This window comes from Triturus cristatus, chromosome 1_1 (assembly GCF_964204655.1).
Source record: "Triturus cristatus chromosome 1_1, aTriCri1.1, whole genome shotgun sequence".
Lineage (NCBI taxonomy): Eukaryota > Metazoa > Chordata > Amphibia > Caudata > Salamandridae > Triturus > Triturus cristatus.
Window position 1 is genome coordinate 423,938,066 of NC_140579.1, and position 22,439 is coordinate 423,960,504.

Consider the following 22,439-nt stretch of genomic DNA (forward strand, 5'->3'; position numbering starts at 1 on the left):
GGCTGCAAATCGTCCTTCTGCTGTGAGTGAGCCAAGATAGTCTCTACCAGATTAGGTGTTACTGAAGCTAAGTAACTTGTTTGACGACCCAGGTCTCCCATAGGAACTTCATCCTCTGAGCTGGAGCTAGTTGTGGTGGATATATCTGACCCAGATCCTGCCATCTCCAAACCCGTTCCGCAGCTGGACTTTAACTTTGATCCAGCTCCACTGGTGGCTACGGATCCGTGTGCACCATCTTTTATTACTGGATTGCATCCTACTTTCTCTGAGTTTCCGGAGCCAGGTTCGACCCAATGGCGTTCTTTAATGCAAAGTTTGTCATCTTAGCTAGGGCCTTGCACCCTTCTGTTGCACCTCTCGGAGCTGGAACACTGTTCAGCCTCCCCATGTTTATTCCGAAGTCGCTGGGTCTGCGACCCGCAATGCGAACTCCTGTCTTAAGTCCAGTGCACAGGTATACAATTCTTTCATCTACATCATGGTTGGAGCCGCTCCCAAAACAACGTTCACTGGAACTGCGCTTGGATCTATTGGCGGCACCACCTCCAATGTCCAAGACTTTTGCCCCACTCCCCTCCACCTCAGAAAAGGTGCTAGAAGGTGACTCAGAGGCTGATTAAAAGCAGAGTTACCAGCAGAAGATCCTTCACCTCTTCAGCTCCAAGTCAGACCTTCTGTATCTTTACCTTTATGGTGCGTGAGGAGACCCTCCCTACAAGCGTTCACGTCTATCCTCAGCTACTGGACTTGACACTGCCAGAGAGGAAGTTTCATGTTGGATGCCCCACTCCAGACAACAGCCCTTCTATATAGAGCTTCGGCGCTCCCCAAGCTGCCAACTCCCCTAGTATCGTAATAAAGTTTTCTTAACACGCCCCCCTGCATGTTATCAGCCGTTACACAATGCAATGAATGACGCTTGTTTTGTGTAAGAACATTTTATTTAAAAAATAAAGAATAGTAGCAAAATCATAGACATGGGTTTCATATATTTTCACATTCTGTATAGTACGACTTAACACAGCATCACCCTTTTGGATTTAACATTCTACTAGTTTGTTCTAAATACACGCTATCATGTAACGTTACATAAGAACCTGCTTAAAACAGTCTTCGGGGGGCCAAAGACCATACTTGTCTATTTTTTTTATACACATTACACATATGCCTTGCTATGAGTCTTTCTATCATCCTTCTATTGAAAGCAGTGTCCATTCCCTGCATAGCGGTTAGTTTTGAGCTAGGGTCTAAGGCGTATCTGATCTCATTGACTGCCCCCATCAAGATCATCAACATATCGGGGTGGACATCTTTCTTTTCATTGTACAAACCATACACAACCCTTAGCAGTTTATATACCTTGTAAGGGTCTAGCAAAGTACAAATATATCGTATTGTTCTTGATCTGTATGATTCACACAAGCATTCGTGCGCCGCCTGCTGAGGATCTTTGATTTGATGACCTTGACAAAGGCTGTAATAGTCCCGTTTGACACAATTTAGTACCACAGACGCGGCGAAAGCCTTAACTGCCTGTCGGACGTTGTCGGGCAATCCTGGCTCTTCCTTATCACACGCGTCGGAGCCGCATACACACTTATCGCAGCCCTCACGGTTTTGACATGCGGAACTTTCAGCTTGTTTTGAACACCACAGACAATTGAAAATTACATTGTTCGCTTTTGCAGGTCGCCACCCTGACACATGCCTACACTCTGTAGCCGGCCTTTTTGGGGTTTCTCTCTAGGTTCAAAATACGAGAGAATGACAATACGTTAGTTGAAGAAATAAAATACATCATTTTTGTAACTATCTGCTCATAACATTTTCATACTAACCTCTGCATTTTCACAGCCCTCTGCGGCGGCTCTGAAATCTTGTGAGTCGCTAATGTCCTGCGATGCCCCATCATCTTCGACGCTTGTCCCAGGCTGTTGCAGACCTTCCTTCTCTGCAGCCGTATTCTCCTGAAGGTCCATGTCTTCATAGACGGGCGTGTTAGGAGGTGTTACAGCCTCTTTACCATAGTGCATTATGAAGTAGGTGCATCCAGCGGGTTTTGCTCTCTAGGGTCAAAAGAAGACAGAATGACAATACGTTAGTTGAAGAAATAAAATACATCGTTTTTGTAACTACCTGTTCATAACATTTTCCTACTAACCTCCGCATTATCACAGCCCTCTGCGGCGGCTCTGAAATCTTGCGAGTCGTTAACGTCCTGCGAGGCCCCAACATCTTCGACGCTTGTCCCAGGCTGTTGCAGATCGGCCTTCTCAGCAGCCGTATTCTCCTGAAGGTCCATGTCTTCATAGACGGGTGTGTTAGGAGGTGCTACAACTTCTTCATCTTCCTCCATGTCCACTGAACTGAGGCCGGCAAGCACACTGTCACTACCCGAGCCCTCACTTTCGCTGCTGTCGCACTTAACCGGGACCATCCGGCATCCGTAATCCTTGAGCCCAAGTTCCTCCATAGGCCTACACAGACCGGTGCCAAAACCAGTAACGTCGCAACCCATATCCCGAGGTGTTTCTTGTTGAGCATTCTCGTCCATTACCAGAGGTGCTAGGCTGCGGTAATATCTATTGATAAGGGTCTGGGAGCCATCCACCCTGGCACTTTTCACGAACGGGTTGTATCTCTTCATTTTGGCTGTGTGTCCCTTGGCGTATTCAAACGTCTGCTTGCTGTCCACGGCTCTTGCCACATGCTTACATGTATTCTAAGAAACCACAACCCCTAAAAGAGGCGTACACCTCTACAACACAACAAGATCACGTGACCTCAGGACTGCTCCGCAGCTGTTCACCCACCAGCTGTCTGCAACCCCCACAGTTTTAAAACAGGCCCAGACATTTCCCTCCTACATGCACGCACTTTTCTGCAGACTTTTAAACATATACACAACTATCCATGTTTTGCAGCCAGACATGCCACTTTTAGGACTAGCCCTACATGTCACCCCTTTTAAAACCAGAGTTTTTAAGGCCAGCAGTTTGCGGCCAGCCCTGTCTAATTTAATGCCAGGAGTTTCCTGCCAGACTTGTCAAATTTAAGACTAGACCTGTCAAATTTAATGCCAGAAGTTTGCGGCCAGACCTGTCACTTTTAAGGCCAGGATTTTGCATGGTGATGTTTGGTATCCCTACCTACTACTCACTCGGCATGGGTATTCAAATAACTAGAGGCATGGGGGAAGAAGATCTTGCTCAGCTGGAAACATGGCTCTCAAATCGTTGAATGCCAATTTCCTTTTAGCACTTTACACCCTCTATGGGAGGTCGCCAATCTGATCACTCTGTATGTTTCAGAAGTCATCCGGACACGTTTCCAGGAGGTGCTACAGGATGGACAGTATGCTTAGATGCACATCATCAAGTTGGTCCTTGATACCACTATCTCCATGGCAAGAGCGATGAGTACCTAGATTTCCATCAGATGCCATGCCTGACTCGAACTTTTGGCCTTTTGAATGATGTGAATGCCAACCTCATGGACCTACCATTTGATGGCATCTGTTCATTCAGGAGGAAGGTGTATGCAGCCCTAGAAAGGTTTAAGGCAAAAACCTGATCTCTTGGTCTCCAACAGCCTCAACTCAAAAGAGACTACTTGCAAATTTAGTGCTTTTGAAGGTTTTCCAGGGGCCTTTCCTTTAATCAGAGACAACCCTTCCAGCTGCACTCACAAAAGCCCTAGACCCTTTGGTCCACACAAACAAGGTTAGAGGCAGAGGTGAGGGGCGGGGATCCCTTCAGCAAGCCTCTTCATGATCCTCCTCTTTCCTCCCCTACAACCCCACCCATCACTCAAGAAAACAATCTTAGTATCTTCCTCAGATACACCTGGAGCCTGTGGCAGGACGACTACCCTCCTTTCTGCCACTCTGGAAAGCCATTACTTCAGACTAGTGGGTTCTTCATATAGTAGAAAGAGTCTGCACCTTTCCCTACCTTCAGGCTTCCCCACCACATCCCCCCATTCTATGACCTCTGCCTCCGCTCCCCCTCCAGACCACCTGACCATCCTACAGCAAGAGATGGTAGCACTCCTTCAGAAAGGAGCCGTGGAGTTAGTGCTGGAGCAGGAAAAAAGGTTAAGGATGTTACTCACATTATTTTCTTGTATTCGAGGAAGATGACGGTCTGCATCCTTATCGTGTACCATGTGTAACATGTACCATGTTGTAAGGATGTTGAACCTATTCCTTAAAAAGGAAAAGTTCAAAATGCTTACCCTAGCCAATTGTTATTTGCTTTGGAAACTGGAGACTGAATTGTGTCCCTGGACTTGCAGGATGTGTACTTCCACATCCCAATCTAACAGTCTAACCATATTTGCACTTTGTCATGTGTTCAACGGGCTACCAATTTGCAGTACTTAGCTTGAGCTCACCATCAGCGCCTCGAGTCTTCTACAAGGTGATGGTAGTGGCCCATCTCAGATGGTTGAGTATCCCCATTATCCCATTCCTAGACAACTGGCTGATCAAAGCTAAATCGCTAGAGCTCGTGTCATGCAACCTGACATTAAGTTTTCCACCTGGGTTTTCAATCAAGAAGGTCAAATCTCATCTAGGGGCCCTCCCAATTACTCCAGGTCTTGGGGTCAGTACTGGACTCCACTCTTCTACATGCCTTAACCACACCTCAGGGGATTGCTGGCATAAAGGAGATGCAAGCCTTCATGAAAGGATGGTAAGTCCCAGTCCTAACGGTTCTACGATTCATCAGTCTGCTGGCTTCCTAGCCACACATATACGTTGGCACAAGAATTCCTTGCAGTGTTCTCTCCACAGACCGTGACTACTGTACGAGGAAATCTAGCAGACTCCATTGTGAACTCTCTCAGTGCTCAGACAGACGTGGCTTGGTAGGTAAGCGAGGCGAACTTAAGCTGCAGGATAGCTTACTTTCCTGCCCGGATCGTGACTACAGTAGTGACGGATGCTTCCGCCTACAGGTGAGGAGCTCACATGGAGGTTCTGAAGATCAGGGGTCCTACACTTCTCCATCCAGTGTCGTTCGGTCCAGATCTTGACAGACAACACAACTGCGATATGCTACGTCAACAAGCAAGGAGAGAGTAGAGTATCACCTCCTTTGCCTGGAAGTGTTTCGACTGTAGTCTTGGGCACACAATCAAGGGATCTGGACCTCCATCAGTCACCCTAGCAGGGTCTCTGAATGTCCGAGGCAACAGCATGAGCCGGCGTTAACTTGCTGATCAGTGGCATCTAGAACAGTGATAAGCCAGGATGTCTTCTCCTAGTGGGGTATTCCTCAGCCAGGTTTGTTCACCTCATCGGAGACTGTTGAATGCCAGCAATTCTGTGCCCTCCATCCTTGGGGGATGAGTTCCAGTTGAGGTGGGCCATTCAGCTCCACTATGCATTTCCCCCCTGCACCTTTGATTCCTCTGGTTCTTAGGAAGATTCGGCAAGACCGGTATCAAATCATTCTCATTTCCCCAGATTGGCCAAGGAAGGTGTGGTACGCAGACCATCGTTTCTCCACATGTTCCCCGTTCAAGCTGACATAAAGACAGGCCCTTTCTACCAGTAGGAGGGGTTGGTGCTACAGCCTAATCTCCAAGGGCGCCATCTACAGCAGTTTGAGTGGGGACATCTGAGTTGCTGCCAACAGAGGTTGTTGATGTCATTCTGTCAGCACGTCTTCCCCTCCACCATATCTGCTCCCTATGATAGACTGGTGCACAAACAGCAGCGTAGACCCCTAGCTGGCCAATTATTTCTTTTTCATGCAATTCGTACTTTCCTTTGCCCAAAGAGTTGTGTGATTGTCACTCCATTGCCAGTTTCCCTCTGTCGGATCAAATCCCCCATTGTGGTGCATTTTCTGAAGGGGCTGATGAATATGTGTTCTCCAACCCCCATTTGAGCCCCTCCTTAGTTGTCCCTTAAGGATGTTAAAGACTGAAGACTGTGTTGATGGTGGCCATCACCTCGGCCAAATGGGTGAGTGAGCTGCAGACTAGATGACCAGCTGTTTGTGGGTTACTGCAGTGGTTCAAAAAAGGACCATGTCGAAGTGGATTGTCCTCTACATTAAGACCTCGACCTTGGACAAGAATGAGCCACCAGAAGGAATTAAGGCCTATCCACCAGGGCCAAATCCACCACTTATGCTCTTGCAAGAGGAGTCACAATTGCAGAGATTTGCAGTGTAGCACATAAGCATTGCTGCCTGGATTCCGAGATGCGTATAGACAATCACTTAGCCAAATCTGTCTTGCAGGATTTCCTGATATAACCATCCATCCATCAGTCCTCCTAGGTTGGGTACTGCTCTGTAATATATTCTATAGGTAAAGAATCTGCTGGTAGAAGTATCCATCAGAAGAAAAAGTTACTAACCTGTGGTAAGGATCTTTCTGATGGTCACTTTATCTACTTGCCCGTTACATCTCACAGCTCATTCTCTCCATCTGCTTACTTTTGGTAATCACCATACCGATGGACACCATTAGATACACAAGTAAGCAGCTTCATTCTCTGAACAATTTCTCTCGCCCTGAATATAACACTAAGCTTCCTCACGATAACATACCCCACATCTCAACAAGTCAAAAACGGCTAGTCACTACTGACCCTAAGCCTAACCCTAAATATAACAGGGTTATACTGTAACACTCGATCTCTCCCCAAACATGCCTTAGAAGTATGGTCTCTGCTTGACTTTGAGAAGCCAGACATCTTTATAACAGAGACCTGGTTCCAAGAGTCCTCAATGATAGATATTTCTTTAGCCTTTTGTAAGAAAGTGGGTTTCTGTTGCAGTAACCCCCCCTTTTTTTGCATAATAGCTGATGCACTTTTCCTTGTTGTGCCCTGGGCTCCTGCCAATCAGGTGCCCAGGGCCTGTGTTCCTTCCCTAAAAACTGTCTAACAGCCAAAACCCAAATTGGCAAACCCTGGCCACATGTCAGCCCCTGGTAAATGGTACCCTAGGTACCTAGGGCCTTGTGACCAGGGAAGGCCTCTAAGGGCTGCAGCATTCATTGTGCCACCCTTAGAGGCCCTGTACCCTAACACACACACACTGCTCTTGCAGGCTGAGTGTCTGGATACAAGACAAAACAGAGAGTCGACATGGCACACATCCCTGTGTGCCATGCCCACAACCTACACTGCCCTGGCATACATCAGCCACCCCTCTAGCTGGGTGCCCTATGACAGTGGTGTGGACACAGAGGCAGGAGCCCTGTGCCCCTACAGTACCCAGGTCCATTCCTGGGTCCTGTAAGTGCAGTGCTGCCAGCTAAGAGTATATGGTGCTGGGAGCTTGTCAAACACGAACTCCACAGCACCATAATGGCAGCACTGAAGACTGAGAAGTTTGGTATCAAACTGCTCAGCACATTAAATCCACACTGATGCCAGTGTGTGATTCAATGTACAAAGCACCACAGAGGGCATCTTAGAGAGGCCCCCTAAAACCTAAACCTACAATCCACGTCTGTTCTGAGGCTGCCTAGGCTGCCACACAGCAGACATGTTGCTGGACCCCTGGGTAGGAGAGCCCCTGCTCTCCTGGGTCTACAACAATGCACATCCTGGGCGAGGTGCTAAATCTCCTCCCCCAGGATGGGCAGGGGGAAGCTTCAAAGGCATTCCGCCTCTGTGAGCTTCCCCAGGCCACTGCAACCCCCCACTCTGGCGGGAAGCCTGGCTGGAAACCCCAAATAAGGACAGGGGATGTGCCAGCCTGCCAACCCCACCCCTCAGGTGGGGGAGGCGAGGTGAAGCACATCTCCGGGCTCTCGCCATCTTGAAGATGGGAAGCCCTGCCCAATCAGGACTAGGCTCCTGTCCCCCTCCCACAGGAGAGAGGCAGGATAGGGGGTGTACCCACCCCAGGACAGGGACCCATTGGCCCCTGCCCTTCACCTACCTGTAACGCCCCTAAATCTAGTATTTAGGGGCACCCTGAACCTTCCTTCCCCAGATCCCAGATTCGAAACTACAAGAAGAGCAAGAAGAACAAAGACCTGCCCTGCAGCTGCTAAAAAGAGGAAGACCAACTGCTTTGGCCCCAGCCCTACCGGCCTGTCGACCCTCGAACCTGCTCCTGCTCCAGTGCGGCATCTCTCGTGGCCAGCAACCTCACCAACCCCGGAGGACCTGGCTACCTTTTGGCTCTAAGCCCCTGGGACTCCCATGAGTAGAGGCTCTACTCGAAACCTATCTCTAACCCCTGGCAGCAGCCCGGAACCGCGAACCCAGCACACTCTGCACCAGCCGAGCCTGGCCAGTGCCAGAGTGAACAAAGACCCTGAGGACGACCCCACGGCGACTGTGACCCCGAGTCCGGCACCCAAGGACCTTCCTCGACATTCCTGAAGAAGCCTGTAGCCTCAGAACCAGGTACCCCACCAACCGCGATCAACTGAGGGTAAGATTTCCCGACACCTAAAGGCACCCCTGCACGCAGCGCCCCACGGCCCCCTGTGTCCAACCCCGGGGTACCTACCTATCCTCCAACTACCCAACCTACCTCTCGAAGTGGTGGTGGCACCTGAAGAGTCCTCGTCCCCGAGCTTGCAGTCTTTTTCCTAACCGGAGATTTCCCTTTGACATCCATTGAGCGCCCGAAGGCTCAAAAGCACTCTGCACCCAGCCGCCCGAGTGGCCCTGGCAGTGAAAACTCTACTCCTTCCTACTTCCCCACTTGCCCTGATTAAGTGACCAGGAGCCCAGCTCCCACAGCCGCGTGGCTTGCCAGTCAGCAGCCACCAAACAAGCCCCCCTATCCCTCATAGGATAACATTGGGCCTAACTCTCTCTGCACCCGGCCGCCCTAGAGCCGCTAAGGGTGAACCAACTCTACCTACCTGACCCTGGGAGACCCCTGAGTCTGTGCCCAGAACCTCAACTCTGCCAGTCGAGTACTTACCCTTAAACCGCAAACTCTATTTTCCTCATAGGGTAACATTGACTGGCTTTTTCCTGAAATTTCTTCTAAGTGTGGACTTTTCAAATCTTCAAATATTCACCAAAAATCAGCCGAGTGACAAAAACGAATTTATTCACCTGTTCCTAGGTGAACTCCCAGTGCTGGATCTTGATGCCCAGCACTGACTCTGAAAAATCTCTACAACTGTACTTACCCTTAACTCAATTTTCTTCCATAGGAAACCATTGACTGTTTTTCTGTGAAATTTCTTCTAAGTGTCGATTTCTGCAATCTTTAAATATTCTTCAAAAATCGTATAATATCTGAAAACGTAATTGCTTACCTGTTTTGGATAAAGATCCCAGTACTGAGTCTAGGCACCCAGTACTGGATTACAAAAGTAACGAGAACATACTGTGCCTGTAACCTGCATTTTCTTCCATAGGGAATCATTGATTGTTTTCTCTGAAATATTTTCTAAGTGTCAACTTTTAAAATAGCTAAATCATTACAGTACTTAAGTCGATTTTCATCACTTGATTCTGAGAACTGACCCAGGACTGAATCTTGGATCCAGTCCTGGAATTCCAAAAGTAATCTAAAAAGTAATCTGTGGCAAATAACTTGAATTTACCATTGAGCTCAATGTATTGTTGTGTTTAAAAATAGAGTTGCCTACTGCAACCTCTTGTAACTGTTTACTAAAATCTATTGCATATTGCAAAAGTATTTATATGACACATCTACTGTTGAGAAAGTATATTTTAACCCCAAGTGTTGGTTCTAAAATAAAACAAGCATATATTTTTTATATATAAACCATTGGCCTAGAGTTCAGTTATTGAGTGTGTGAAACCATTTGCTGACTGAGTGTGTACAACAAATGCTTTACACTGTCCTCTGGTACTGCCTTACTGCTCGACCAAGCTACCACTTCAGAGAGTAAGGTTATACCTAACTTTAACCTCTGTCAAACCCTGGGGGACTGTGGACTCTGTACACCCTGTACCTATTAGGGAACAGTATATACAGAGACACTTTCTCACACCTTTCCACTGGATTATCAATTGATTAATGTGGATAGAAAGGACAAGAGAGGCGGTGGACTAGCTATCGCTTTTAGAGCAAATATCAAACTTACCATTATTAATTCCCTCAGTACAGACTGGGTAGAAATTTGCATTTTTAAAATTAATAACTTAACTAAGGGATCTTGGAAAGTGGCCATACTCTATCGTCCTCCAGGCAGCAAAGTCCAATTTTCCAGTCGCCTTATGGAGATAATTGCTCCCCACGTGCTAACAAGCGATAACTTTCTTTTGTTGGGTCATTTTAATTACCATATTGACCTCTTCACCGATTCGCATTCAAATGATCTTATTTCCAGTCTTAGTACCCTAGGGCTCTCACAAATAGTGAAAGGTCCTACACATATAGCTGGTCATATATTAGACCTTTTATTTACAAATTCTCACAACATAACAGTCGACTTACCCATGCCTGCCCTGTGGACTGACCACTACCTACTTAAATGTAATATTTTAACCACATCCTCATGCCATACAAATTCTGTAGCAGAACAAACATGGTGTAGACCGTGGAAAAATATTGATCTTTTTCTGCATATTTTATCACTCCTTCGATGCCAAATACCAACCTTCCCAATGATGCAGCCACTTTATTAGATGCCACAATCTGCCAGGCCTTGGATAAAATTGCCCCAAAGAAATGAGTACGTGGTCTTCACAAATCCTCACCTTGGTTTACTCCAGCTCTAAAAATCGACAAACAAGCAGCTAGAAAGGCTGAACGTAAATGGAGACATTCAAATCAGCTTTATTCGGTGCAATTCAAGTCACCATAAAAGCCACACAAATTTTAAAAATATATATACAACGACATATTCATTTTTAGTTCATCCAGATAAAAAAAACTGACAATTTGAAATACATTTATAATATCTTCACAAACCATAAGGTGCTCAATACATAAAATGCTAAAAGCCACAAGTCATTATCAGTTAAACAAAGACTACTACATTCCATCCTGCGTGTTCAATTATTAATGGGTAAAGATAAACAACAATTCCTAAAGTGCTAGTGCCATATCTTAAGACAGGTAATTAAATACCATATAAAAGCATACAGCACAATATTGTCTGAGTTCAGTTAAAATCATTTACAGAGTAAAACGATATAATTTAATAACTTCAGCCATAATTTGACCCTGGCTGTCCCCTGGTGTTTCTTATTTTAAATGCAACTGTTAAAAAACTTGTTATACATGCCAAGGTCAATGAATCTTCAGCCCTTTGTAAATATAATAAAGCAGCCTTCGCTTGTCTGAATTTACCATTTTTTAATAGTCTTACTAGGTAACGACGCCTGGGAAAAGAATAAAAAGGGCATAACAATACAAAATGAAGGGTGTCCTGTGGAGATTTATTATCGCAGCCGCAAGTACCTTTCTGCTCAACTGTAGCGGTATATCCCAAAGGGTCCGCTAGAAGATGATGAATAAGGTTGAGCCTAAAACGAGTGAACAGGAACTTGTTCTGTACGTTATGTATTAAGCTGAGATAAGGTCCATGCCAACTACTGTCTTGGTCATACTGTAGGCACAGGCTAAGAGCTTTCTACCTTCAGTATCGGCTCTATGCTCTTCAGCTTTTGTCAGGAGCAAGTCCTTAATTCTGTTCTTATCTTGGGGTATTACTGTAGTCGGATTTGTAAAGAGGTCTGTGCATTCTATTCCTTCCAAAGATGTTTTTACATATCTGAGCCACGGGATACACATTCCTCTGTCCCTGGTGATGCAATCTCTAATAATTTCCCTTCCTAATTCTGCATCAGTATTGGACCAGGTCCTAATCCAAGCCAAAACAGGTCTGGCCTTGATCAGGTCCTCAATGTATGGTCTCCCTAGTTCGGCATGGGTGATGTAAGCCGGCGAGCTCTGATGAATTTTAAGTATCTTGCGCAAAAAATTATTTTCCTCGACCTGTATTTGTCGTGTCCCAGCAGAGCCCCATACTTCTGCTCCATACATTACTTTGGCGCAGCAGATAGAGCCATAAAGATGCATAACCTGCTCCGGTGACCACCGACCCAGCCTTCGTCCATAACTCATTATTGCCCCTGATGACGAGATAAGTTTTATGCTCCGTTCTTCAGTTAAAAGTTTAAAATTTAAAAGCCCATCAAATAAAAGACCCAGGTAGGAAAAAGTTTTCACTTGTTCTAATATGTGTGTACCTATTCGGTAGGTAAACTTTTTACAGGGTTTAGCTCCCGCTAGCAAGACATAGGACTTTGTTAGATTTGCTGACAGATCTTAAGTATCCATAAAATCAACAAAACCGTCTATTAGACACTGCAGGCTTTTCGGCGTTCGTGCCAGAAGGACCGCATCATCTGCGTACAACAGTACTGGAATAGGGCGACGACCCACCATTGGGGTGTCTGCATTCAACGTACACAATGTCTGTTCCAGTTCGTTAATGTACAGGGAAAATAGGAACGGGGCCAATATACAGCCCTGTCTTACTCCACTTGTACAACGAAAGGATCCTGTTGTGTCCCCAGCCAAATTAAACCGTACCTTGGCAAAAGTTTTCCAGTGGAGTGCTCTCAAAATATTTATTAGTTCTGGGTCTACTCCCAATCTGGTCATAAGAGCCCATAACTTTTCTCTGTTTATACGATCGAATGCGGCCGAGAGATCCATTAACCCCAGATATATTGATTGTTCACTGGCTATAGTATATTTTGCCACCAGTAAATAAAGATTCAGGCATTGGTCCGTGGTTGATCTGCCAGTCCTGAAGCCATATTGGAAATCTGAGATTATATGGTGTTCCTCGGCCCAGTCCAATAGACGATTTAAAATCATTCTACCTAAAACTTTTGCTGTCACATCAATCAGTGATATGGGACGATAGCACTGCGGGTCATCTTTTTTACCTTTTTTAAAAATAGGCACTATAATTGCTGTAGACCAAGAGTGTGGCATGCCAACTGCAATAGCTATGTTAATTACACGTGTCAGAATTGGGGCCCAGAATTCTACCTTTTGTAAGAAAAGATCAGGTGGTATACCATCTGGACCGGGTGCCTTATTTTGTGTTAGCCCCAGAATTCCTGCTTTAACTTCCCCAATAGTGAATTAAATCACTGCCCTCCATGGGCACAATTCCTCTTCAGCCGAGGAGTTTACAGCTGAAAAATTGTATAAGCTTTTGAAATGATTGAACCAATGCTCGGGGAGAATGGATGTGCCAATTACCGGCGCTGCGATATCCTGGAAACATGGGTTATTTATAATTTTCCAGAAGATACCTAGATCCCTCTTTTCCGCAGCTTCCCTTAAGGTTTCCCACGTTTGGGATTGTAAGGTAAATCTCCTGCATTTTATAGCTTTTTTATAAGCAATCCTACACTGGGCTATTCGTGGTTTGTCTCTTGGTCTCAATTTCAGGCTTTTTTTTAAGTCCTTCTGTGCTCGTGAACAATCTTTATTGAACCATCTAGGCACATTATTGTGTTTCCATGGTCGGGTGGATTTTAGTAGCCTATCTATGTGGTTGGCCATTGACTCGAATGCTTTAGTCACGGCCAAACCCTCTACTAGGGGATCACTACAGATTTCAAACTCTTTTCTCCCATCCATAATTAGGGTTTCATAAAAGGCATCTCCATCAATACGGGACCACCTTAAACGCCTCCCCTGATCCGTTACTTTCTCAGAACTACCTTTCTGTAAACTTCTTCTTTCTTTGGGGGCGGACTGATTTCTAATCCAAAGCGTGAGTGGATTATGATCACTAAATATACTCCAGTCAATAGTGGTCTCTTTTATCCACTGCCAGAGTATATTTGAAACTAATATGAAATCTATAATTGAGCTACATCCCCTCCCTTTAAAAGTTATTGGGGCGCCAGTTCCTTCTACCACACACACCAAATCAAGTGTGTGTTTTAATGAGTGAGCTTTCATTACTTTTTCTAACTCCCTCCCCTCCTTAGTGTGTTCAAAGTGCAAACCTTTTGATATGGTACACCCAGACCAATCACCCATGCAGTATTTTAAATTTAAGCATAAGTGACAATTTAAATCACCCACTAGGATTATACGAGGGGCCACTGTGGATTTACACTGCTCCATTACACCAGTCAGATGACTATTTAAGTCAAGTAGTATGGAGCCTTCCTTGCTCGAGACTATGGCATTATAAAAATTAACTATAATAATGCACATTTTATTTATTTTGAGTCTCAGACCTTGGAAGTAGTAGGAATTCCAATTCAAGTTAGTCCACATGCCTTCCAATTTCAAATCCACATAAGTAACTAATCCTCCTCTGGCTCTACCCGAAATTGATTTTTGTACTGGAACAACAAAGCACCTGTACCCTTCTATCTGGAAGGGGTTGTAATTGACCACCCATGTTTCCTGAAGACAAATAACATGAAACCTTGCTATATATTCCCTCCACTCATAATTGTCAAATTTGGAGGATAGGCCAGCTACGTTCCAGGAAACTAATCCTATATCATCGATCGATAATTTCTCCTTAACAGTTGGATTACTAATCGGGGGAGTAATTAGTCAATCAACCCCCTCCAGTCCAGAAAGTGTTGCAAAGTGGTTAGAGGTTGGGATGTTAAACATAGGACCTGTCATTATCTGGGTCTTTAAATGTGTTGAACTCTCATCATTGCCTACCAAAATCTTTGGGTAGAAATAACTTAAGTCATGGGTGGATATGCCTCCCTCGTGGCCCCCTGAGTACCAGTCTCTAATATGATTTACCACCCTGTGATCCCTGAAGTTAACAATAATTACATCCCCCTTTACATTTTTTGGTCTTCGTCCCACCCATCCTAACCTTCTAACATGAAGAATCTCCCCATCTAAATTGGCGGGTAGTGGCCTATTCACTCTGAGCCAGTGCATCACCTTATTCTTGAGAGTCTGGTGGCCTTCATGATTCTCCAATGCTAGCTCTGGTCCCTTGTGAGTACGATGACATAGGGTTCAGCCTCTGGTGGGAGATCTATGTGCTGAGATGGTCCCTTAAAATTTCTATCTGCATATGCTCTCCCACCAATTTTACTACGCTCATGGCTCTGCTTATTTAGGGCCCCACTCTCTCTCGGTTTCCTAGGATCCAAGTTCGTATACTGTGTGGTCGAGCTATTCTCACTAAGAGGGTGGGTTATCTTTACACTATTTACGGGATTAACCGATTTCGTCACTGGCTCGGATACCGGGCCAGGAGAATTCAAAGTGCGCATTCTCACTGATATTTCCCTCAATGACTTAGCATTAGCCGCGCCATTATCTTGTATAGACTCTAGCTGCTCTGACATTCTTTTTACCCTTTCCACCAGAGGTAACAACAACGATTTAACAAATGTTTCTATGTCCCTCATTAAATCTTGATAGGGGTGTGCAACCAAACTATCTGGACCGGTTTTAAATGCTCCAGGATCCGTTGTACTCGTAAAACTCGTGGCAGTGTTTGGGGTTTTAACCCCACCTTTTTTTTGCTTGCAAGTGCCACGATTCCTTTTTTGTTTTGGGAAACTGGGTCTTAAATCTTTTAATTTACTTGTGCTATTCGTCTTTGTAAGGGGCTTTTTTACTGAGGGCTGATCCTCAATAAGGTGTTCAATTTCTGACCCTATACTGTTATCTATGATAACAGATTCTTTTATACCTAATTGAGAGTCTACTTGTTCTTGTAGCTGTGGGGAGATATCTGTGTCACTTATTTGTTCTATGTGTTTGGTACGTTTAGTATTGTGAGATGGAGTGGTAGCTAGCTGAATAGCCCCCAGAGAAGAACGTTTCCTCTGTAATTCAGAGGATAAACGTCGTTCAGTATGCACAATTTCACGTTCTAACATTGAGGCCGCCCTCGTAATAAATTGATCTGAGGTGCCCCTGACAGATCCTCCCACCAATGATTTCCTATTCATACTAAGCCTAGTACTCATCGTTTGCAATGTGGGGAAAAGCCTTTCTTGTTAAAGCCTCCAATATAGAGGTGATCAAACTTGAAATCAGCAACCCACCTGAGTAAATCAACCCCCCCCACCTTTTGCCCTCTCAAGACACTCTAGTAAAATCTACATGTACCAAAAGCATATGGTCTCAAGGAACATAAAATTATTATTGGTGTTACAATATGTACCAGCCAACTCCAAACAAGAGGCCACAGACGGCCAGATTCAAGCGAGGATTTACAACTGCCTGTTAACACGTCCGTACTTACGAGTCAATGCCCAGCAGCAAAAATTAGAAAGTATGCCCAGCCTTTTCCGGCCTTTGACGGGCAAGGACGGGCCCGCCCTTGGCCCGGGCTTCGCCCGGGCGCTGCCCGCACGCGTCCCGCGCTGCGGGAGGCGCCCCGGTCTGATAAGGGCTTCCAGCTGCTGTCGTCATGCGCGTCAACCGCGCTAGGGCCTCTGGGGGTTGTAGTTCTGCTCCGCACACTGCCGTTCCCCTCACGGCTTCACTATGAATAATACCAGGCGATTTAGGAGGTGAGGCAGGGATTCTGTAAACCAGCCGTTTCCCTCACGGCGAATGAAGAAGTCTCTATTGCGCGTGCCGCGCTGCGGGAGGCGCCCCGGTCTGATAAGGGCTTCCAGCTGCTGTCGTCATGCGCGTCAACCGCGCTAGGGCCTCTGGGGGTTGTAGTTCTGCTCCGCACACTGCCGTTCCCCTCACGGCTTCACTATGAATAATACCAGGCGATTTAGGAGGTGAGGCAGGGATTCTGTAAACCAGCCGTTTCCCTCACGGCGAATGAAGAAGTCTCTATTGCGCGTCCCGCGCTGCGTGAGGCGCCCCGGTCTGATAAGGGCTTCCAGCTGCTGTCGTCATGCGCGTCAACCGCGCTAGGGCCTCTGGGGGTTGTAGTTCTGCTCCGCACACTGCCGTTCCCCTCACGGCTTCACTATGAATAATACCAGGCGATTTAGGAGGTGAGGCAGGGATTCTGTAAACCAGCCGTTTCCCTCACGGCGAATGAAGAAGTCTCTATTGCGCGTCCCGCGCTGCGGGAGGCGCCCCGGTCTGATAAGGGCTTCCAGCTGCTGTCGTCATGCGCGTCAACCGCGCTAGGGCCTCTGGGGGTTGTAGTTCTGCTCCGCACACTGCCGTTCCCCTCACGGCTTCACTATAAATAATACCAGGCGATTTAGGAGGTGAGGCAGGGATTCTGTAAACCAGCCGTTTCCCTCACGGCGAATGAAGAAGTCTCTATTGCGCGTCCCGCACTGCGGGAGGCGCCCCGGTCTGATAAGGGCTTCCGGCTGCTGTCGTCATGCGCGTCAACCGCGCTAGGGCCTCTGGGGGTTGTAGTTCTGCTCCGCACACTGCCGTTCCCCTCACGGCTTCACTATGAATAATACCAGGCGATTTAGGAGGTGAGGCAGGGATTCTGTAAAGCAGCCGTTTCCCTCACGGCGAATGAAGAAGTCTCTATTGCGCGTCCCGCGCTGCGGGAGGCGCCCCGGTCTGATAAGGGCTTCCAGCTGCTGTCGTCATGTGCGTCAACCGCGCTAGGGCCTCTGGGGGTTGTAGTTCTGCTCCGCACACTGCCGTTCCCCTCACGGCTTCACTATGAATAATACCAGGCGATTTAGGAGGTGAGGCAGGGATTCTGTAATCCAGCCGTTTCCCTCACGGCGAATGAAGAAGTCTCTATTGCGCGTCCCGCGCTGCGGGAGGCGCCCCGGTCTGATAAGGGCTTCCAGCTGCTGTCGTCATGCGCATCAACCGCGCTAGGGCCTCTGGGGGTTGTAGTTCTGCTCCGCACACTGCCGTTCCCCTCACGGCTTCACTATGAATAATACCAGGCGATTTAGGAGGTGAGGCAGGGATTCTGTAAACCAGCCGTTTCCCTCACGGCGAATGAAGAAGTCTCTATTGCGCGTCCCCTCTCTATTGCGCGTCATTCAAAAAGCCTTACTGACCGTAATAACTTCAAACTTTTACACAGACAGTGTTTAGCCCATATTATATCGGGAAAAAAAACAATATCTAGGGGAAAGAATAAATAAAGCCTCTAATTCTCAGAAAGAATAATTCAAGATTCTTAATGAATTCACACATTCTGCCTCTATGCAGCCCCCCTTGGTTGCTTCTCAGGTGTGGGCTGATTCTCTGTCCACTTTCTTTGTAGAGAAAATTGACAGAATATATAGTCAATTTCCTCAAGACTCTGTTCAATTGTATACTCAGAGAACAGAAGTAAGAGGCTCCTCTGTGGCCTCTACCCTAAACAAACATTTTCAGAACTTTCTCTGGTAGAAGTTACCCTGGCACTTAAAAAGGTAAAATCAGGCTCCCCCTCTGATATAGTTTCTTCACAGATTCTATTACAAATCAGTCCAGTCATCACTCCCTGCCAAATGAGGCTCTTCAACCTTTCATTACTACATTCGCAGGTACCCATAAGGTGGAAGGAGGCCATAGTTAGACCCATTTTAAAGAAACCTAAATCTGACCCTGAACAACTAAACAACTATCAACCTATATCTCTTCTTCCTCTGTATGGTAAAATCCAAGAGTCTTTGATAAATGGTCAATTAATTAAACATCTAGAGAAAAATAAAGTGCTGGATCCCTCTAAGTCAGGGTTTCGAGCGTTTCATAGCATCTAAACAGCTTTACTTGAAGTGGTAGATAGCATCAGACTCTCTTTGGACAATCGGAGGTCGGCCATTTTAGTCCTGTTAGATCTGTCGGCCGCTTTCGACACCATTACCCATTCCATTCTTCTGGATCGCCTGAGAGAGGCTGGTGTCGAGGGCCCTGCATTGGCCTGGTTCAGGAGTAATCTGAGTGACCGCACCTCCCGAGTCCAAATTGGCGCTTTTACTTCTAAGAGCCAACTCATAAATAAAGGCGTCCCTCACGGATCTATCCTGAGCCCGACGCTCTTTAACTTATATGTATCGTCCTTGGCTAAAATCATCAAGGATCACGGCTTCGACACATTGTTGTATGCCGATGATACACAGCTATTAATCACTCTTGGCTCGGATGTCGCTAGTACCAAACATAGATTTGGACAATGCATGCTGGACATAAACAACTGGATGTCAACTAACAATCTCCAGCTAAATGCAAATAAAACAGAAGTTGTTTCTTTTGGCAATGCACAGACGCTATGGACAAATGACTGGTGGCCCCCTACCTTAGGTACCTGTCCAATTCCGAAAGAAACAGCCCATAATCTCGGGGTAATGATAGACAACTGTGGTACTTTAAATTTTGGGACCACGTAGGAGGCATGGCCCTACCCTGCCTATTTCGGTATCAGCGAACCGCGAATGGCCAATGCGGTATGTACAAGTGTTTTGCATAACGTTTCATCGATAAATTCACTTTGTATACGATATTACACATTGACTTCGTGGGTTCCATTTTAGAGCGGTAGCCATCTTATGGTTGCCCTCACATAGGCTGCACATTAAGGACGTGCACAGGCCTTCAGAACACATGTACCTTCTATTGACTTCCCTGTGACCTGTGCGAACTGGCTCCACTGCCCGAGGTCAGTCCGGTCTCACGAGCTCCCCTTCCTACGGCCACCTGTGATTAGCATCAGGGTTTGACACACCATAAAGCCTTTCATCCCACACAAGCCCCCGACTAATCTCTTTCACACCTGACTCTGCTTCCTGCTTTATCGCCTGTTTTACGAGGAGGAGGTGCCTGTGTTTCTTGGGGTCTGCTGATATCTGATGAGGGATCTGAGCCTCGCTGGGTAAATAATTGTGGGCTGGCTGAACTGAAATGTGGGATGGTCATCATGACTCTGCCTTTTCGTTTGTAATGAATACATATGAATGACCATATCGTAAAACGAGGAATGTGTGCCTAAAGCATGATATTTTGTATATAAGGAGAAGACTGGTTTTGTTTCTTGGAGCAGTCTCCTGAGAACATACTCGTGTGTACTTCTAGGATACCTGTTACTGACTGCAGTCATAATAAAATCGATCTTTGACGCCAACACAAGACTCTGTGTTTCTGTGGTCCAAGACAGGAAGAACTCGAAGTCATAGGGTGCTACCCCTGGCACCGCTGGGGTCCTAAAAACCCCAGTACTTCAGTTGGCGCCCAACTCGGGGCGATTTCAGCGGTACTGGTCCAAGCCAGAGGTTCGTGAGGAGCTTCGTGTGGAAATTCTGGAGGAAGGCCGCCACTTCATCGACCCCTGCATGTCGACGTGGTCCGAAAGTCTTTGCTGCGAGGTTCCCCGCTTGCTGACGGCTACGAAGGACTGCTGCCCTGACTATCGCCCTGTTTTGGACCCTTGATAATTTGGTAGAGCGAAACGATTAACCGAGTCTTCTGGTGACGTCATCGATACCTCAGTTAAGTATAAGTGGAGCGTCTCTTAATTCTTAGATTGGTTCTTAGTTTTGGTATCCCTTCGGGATCGCTTTGATTTGGAGCTTGCAAGCGCCAAAGCCGAAGGACTCGTGTATTCACGAGACTATCGCGTTTTGATAATCCTTTGGAGTTTGAAACTAGACTAGTGAGCAAAGATGCCTGGTTCTAGTATATTTGGAAACTTGTTTTGTTTGGGTTGTAAAAGGGATTCCCAATTAGAGGATTCGTGTCCGGTTCCTCCAATTGGAACTCCAACTTATGAGCTTTATGTAAAACATGGCGTGGGCCCCATTGCATATAATGAAGTATGGATCCGATACACCAGGAAGGACGGTGTTTTAAAATGGCCCCAAAATGGTAGTTTCGATACAGATATCTTAGACAATTTGGAAGTTAAATTATTTAAAAAGAAAGCCCGGCCGGCGATGTTTGATTCTTTCCGCCTATGGCGAAAGGAAGCCAAACAGAAAGAAATTAAATTAGCAAAAAGAAATAAGAGAGAAAAAGGTATGTCGATAATGCAAGCAGCTGTACAATTTAAAGCTAATGAGGAGGAACAAATGAATGAGCAGTTACATAGACAGCGTAAACTAGGGATCGATAAATGTTACCCAGTTTTACCGCACCTTCAACAAAATGTGTTAAAAGAAAAGGAGAAAGATCCCCTAATGTCACATTTGCTGAGTTCGCCACCTCCGTATGCGCAGAGTGCTACAGCACCTCCGCAACCCTTGAATGCACAGCCTCCAGTTAATGTGCCGCAAGCTTTCCTGCAGCCGCCAGCTCCTCCTCAGCCGGCGCCTGCTCTTGTGGTGCATCCCCCTCAAGGGCCGCCGACTTTGCTGCCAGCATCCCCCTTGCCTTCTGCGACTTTGCCTGCCCCACCAACTGCCTCCCTTGGCGCTCTTCCCGATACTGTCCTTGCATCTGCATCTACACCTACTGTGCTTCCCTCTGTTTTCTCCCCTGTTCTTATGTCAGATTCTCCTTCTGCACGACAACGCATAACTAGTGCGGTTACTAGTTTTGTGTCGCCTCTCCTTGGGTTATCTAGTGTGATCCCTGGCTCACAACGAAAGCAGTTGCGTAGTCAGCTGCCTGGTTCTGAAGAGAGAGAAGTATTAGACCGCATGGCACATAGATGGATTGTTTACCCTTCGAGATATGATGTGGAATCTGTTCTAAGTGTTTTTCATCAATGGGAAGCACCAAAGCAGAGATACATTTTTGAACAGATGTGTGCTTTCCTTTGTCAGGAATTAGAGGATAATGGCTTAGAAGCAATTCCACAGGAGTTGTGTCGTTTACGGTTTGAATTCGAAAAAGGCACGATTGTGGGTTCTGATGTCGAAAAAGCAGTTGTGGCGTTGTTGTCTTTTAGGATTGAGGATCCTTCCCAGCAACTGTTTGAGCATGACCCCTATGGTAAAAAAGTGCGACAATACCCTATGAGAGAAGTCCCTCCGGTATGGAAAGAAGCCGTTGCGGCTGATCCCAATAACGGTATTCTTGCTGCTCCAGCTCATTTCCAGCGTGTTTGGGTGCATGTCCCTTGGAAACGATCTGAAGTAATAGCGCTTAAACAGACATTGCCTGATCCCCGTAAAAACCCTGCAGGATATTATAAGGAGTTGTCACAGACGGCAGGATCATGTATCATGAATCTAGCTGACATAGATATGTTGTTTGGAAATGTTGTTCCACAGCCTTTGTGGGGATTGATTTGTAATGCAGATCATGCTGCAGAGTTAGGTGACACATGGGCTAATATTATAATTGCTAATGATGGACAAGATAGTGGTGCCAAGCCTGACCCTTTGGTAGCAGAACTCCCTGCTAGAATCATTACTTACATGAAGACTTTAATGCCCGCGATGCGTGTGAATTGGGATAAATTGTCTGCGTGTAAGCAGAAGAAAGATGAAACAGTGTCTGATTTCTTCACCAGGTTTGAGGAAACGTTTATTGACCACAGTGGTCAAGATATGAGTACGGAAGGTGGTCAACGATTATTTGTTGATAAATTTGTGCATAATTTGCTTCCCGAGTTGTGTAAGAAGTTAAAAGATTCAGAGAGTTCATGGGCTGTTTCTTCATCAGCGC

General features: G+C 46.3%; 1 protein-coding gene across 1 annotated transcript; it reads right to left on the bottom strand.

The window, feature by feature from the left end:
- Positions 1–1,104: 1,104 nt before the first annotated feature.
- LOC146870354 (uncharacterized) lies at positions 1,105–2,305 on the bottom strand. Its single transcript, XM_085642887.1, has 2 exons — positions 2,165–2,305; positions 1,105–1,746 (listed from the first exon to the last, which is right to left on the bottom strand). Exons 1-2 carry the CDS (start codon positions 2,303–2,305, stop codon positions 1,105–1,107), a joined length of 783 nt encoding a protein of 260 aa, XP_085499013.1.
- Between the last annotated feature and the right edge of the window lie 20,134 nt (positions 2,306–22,439).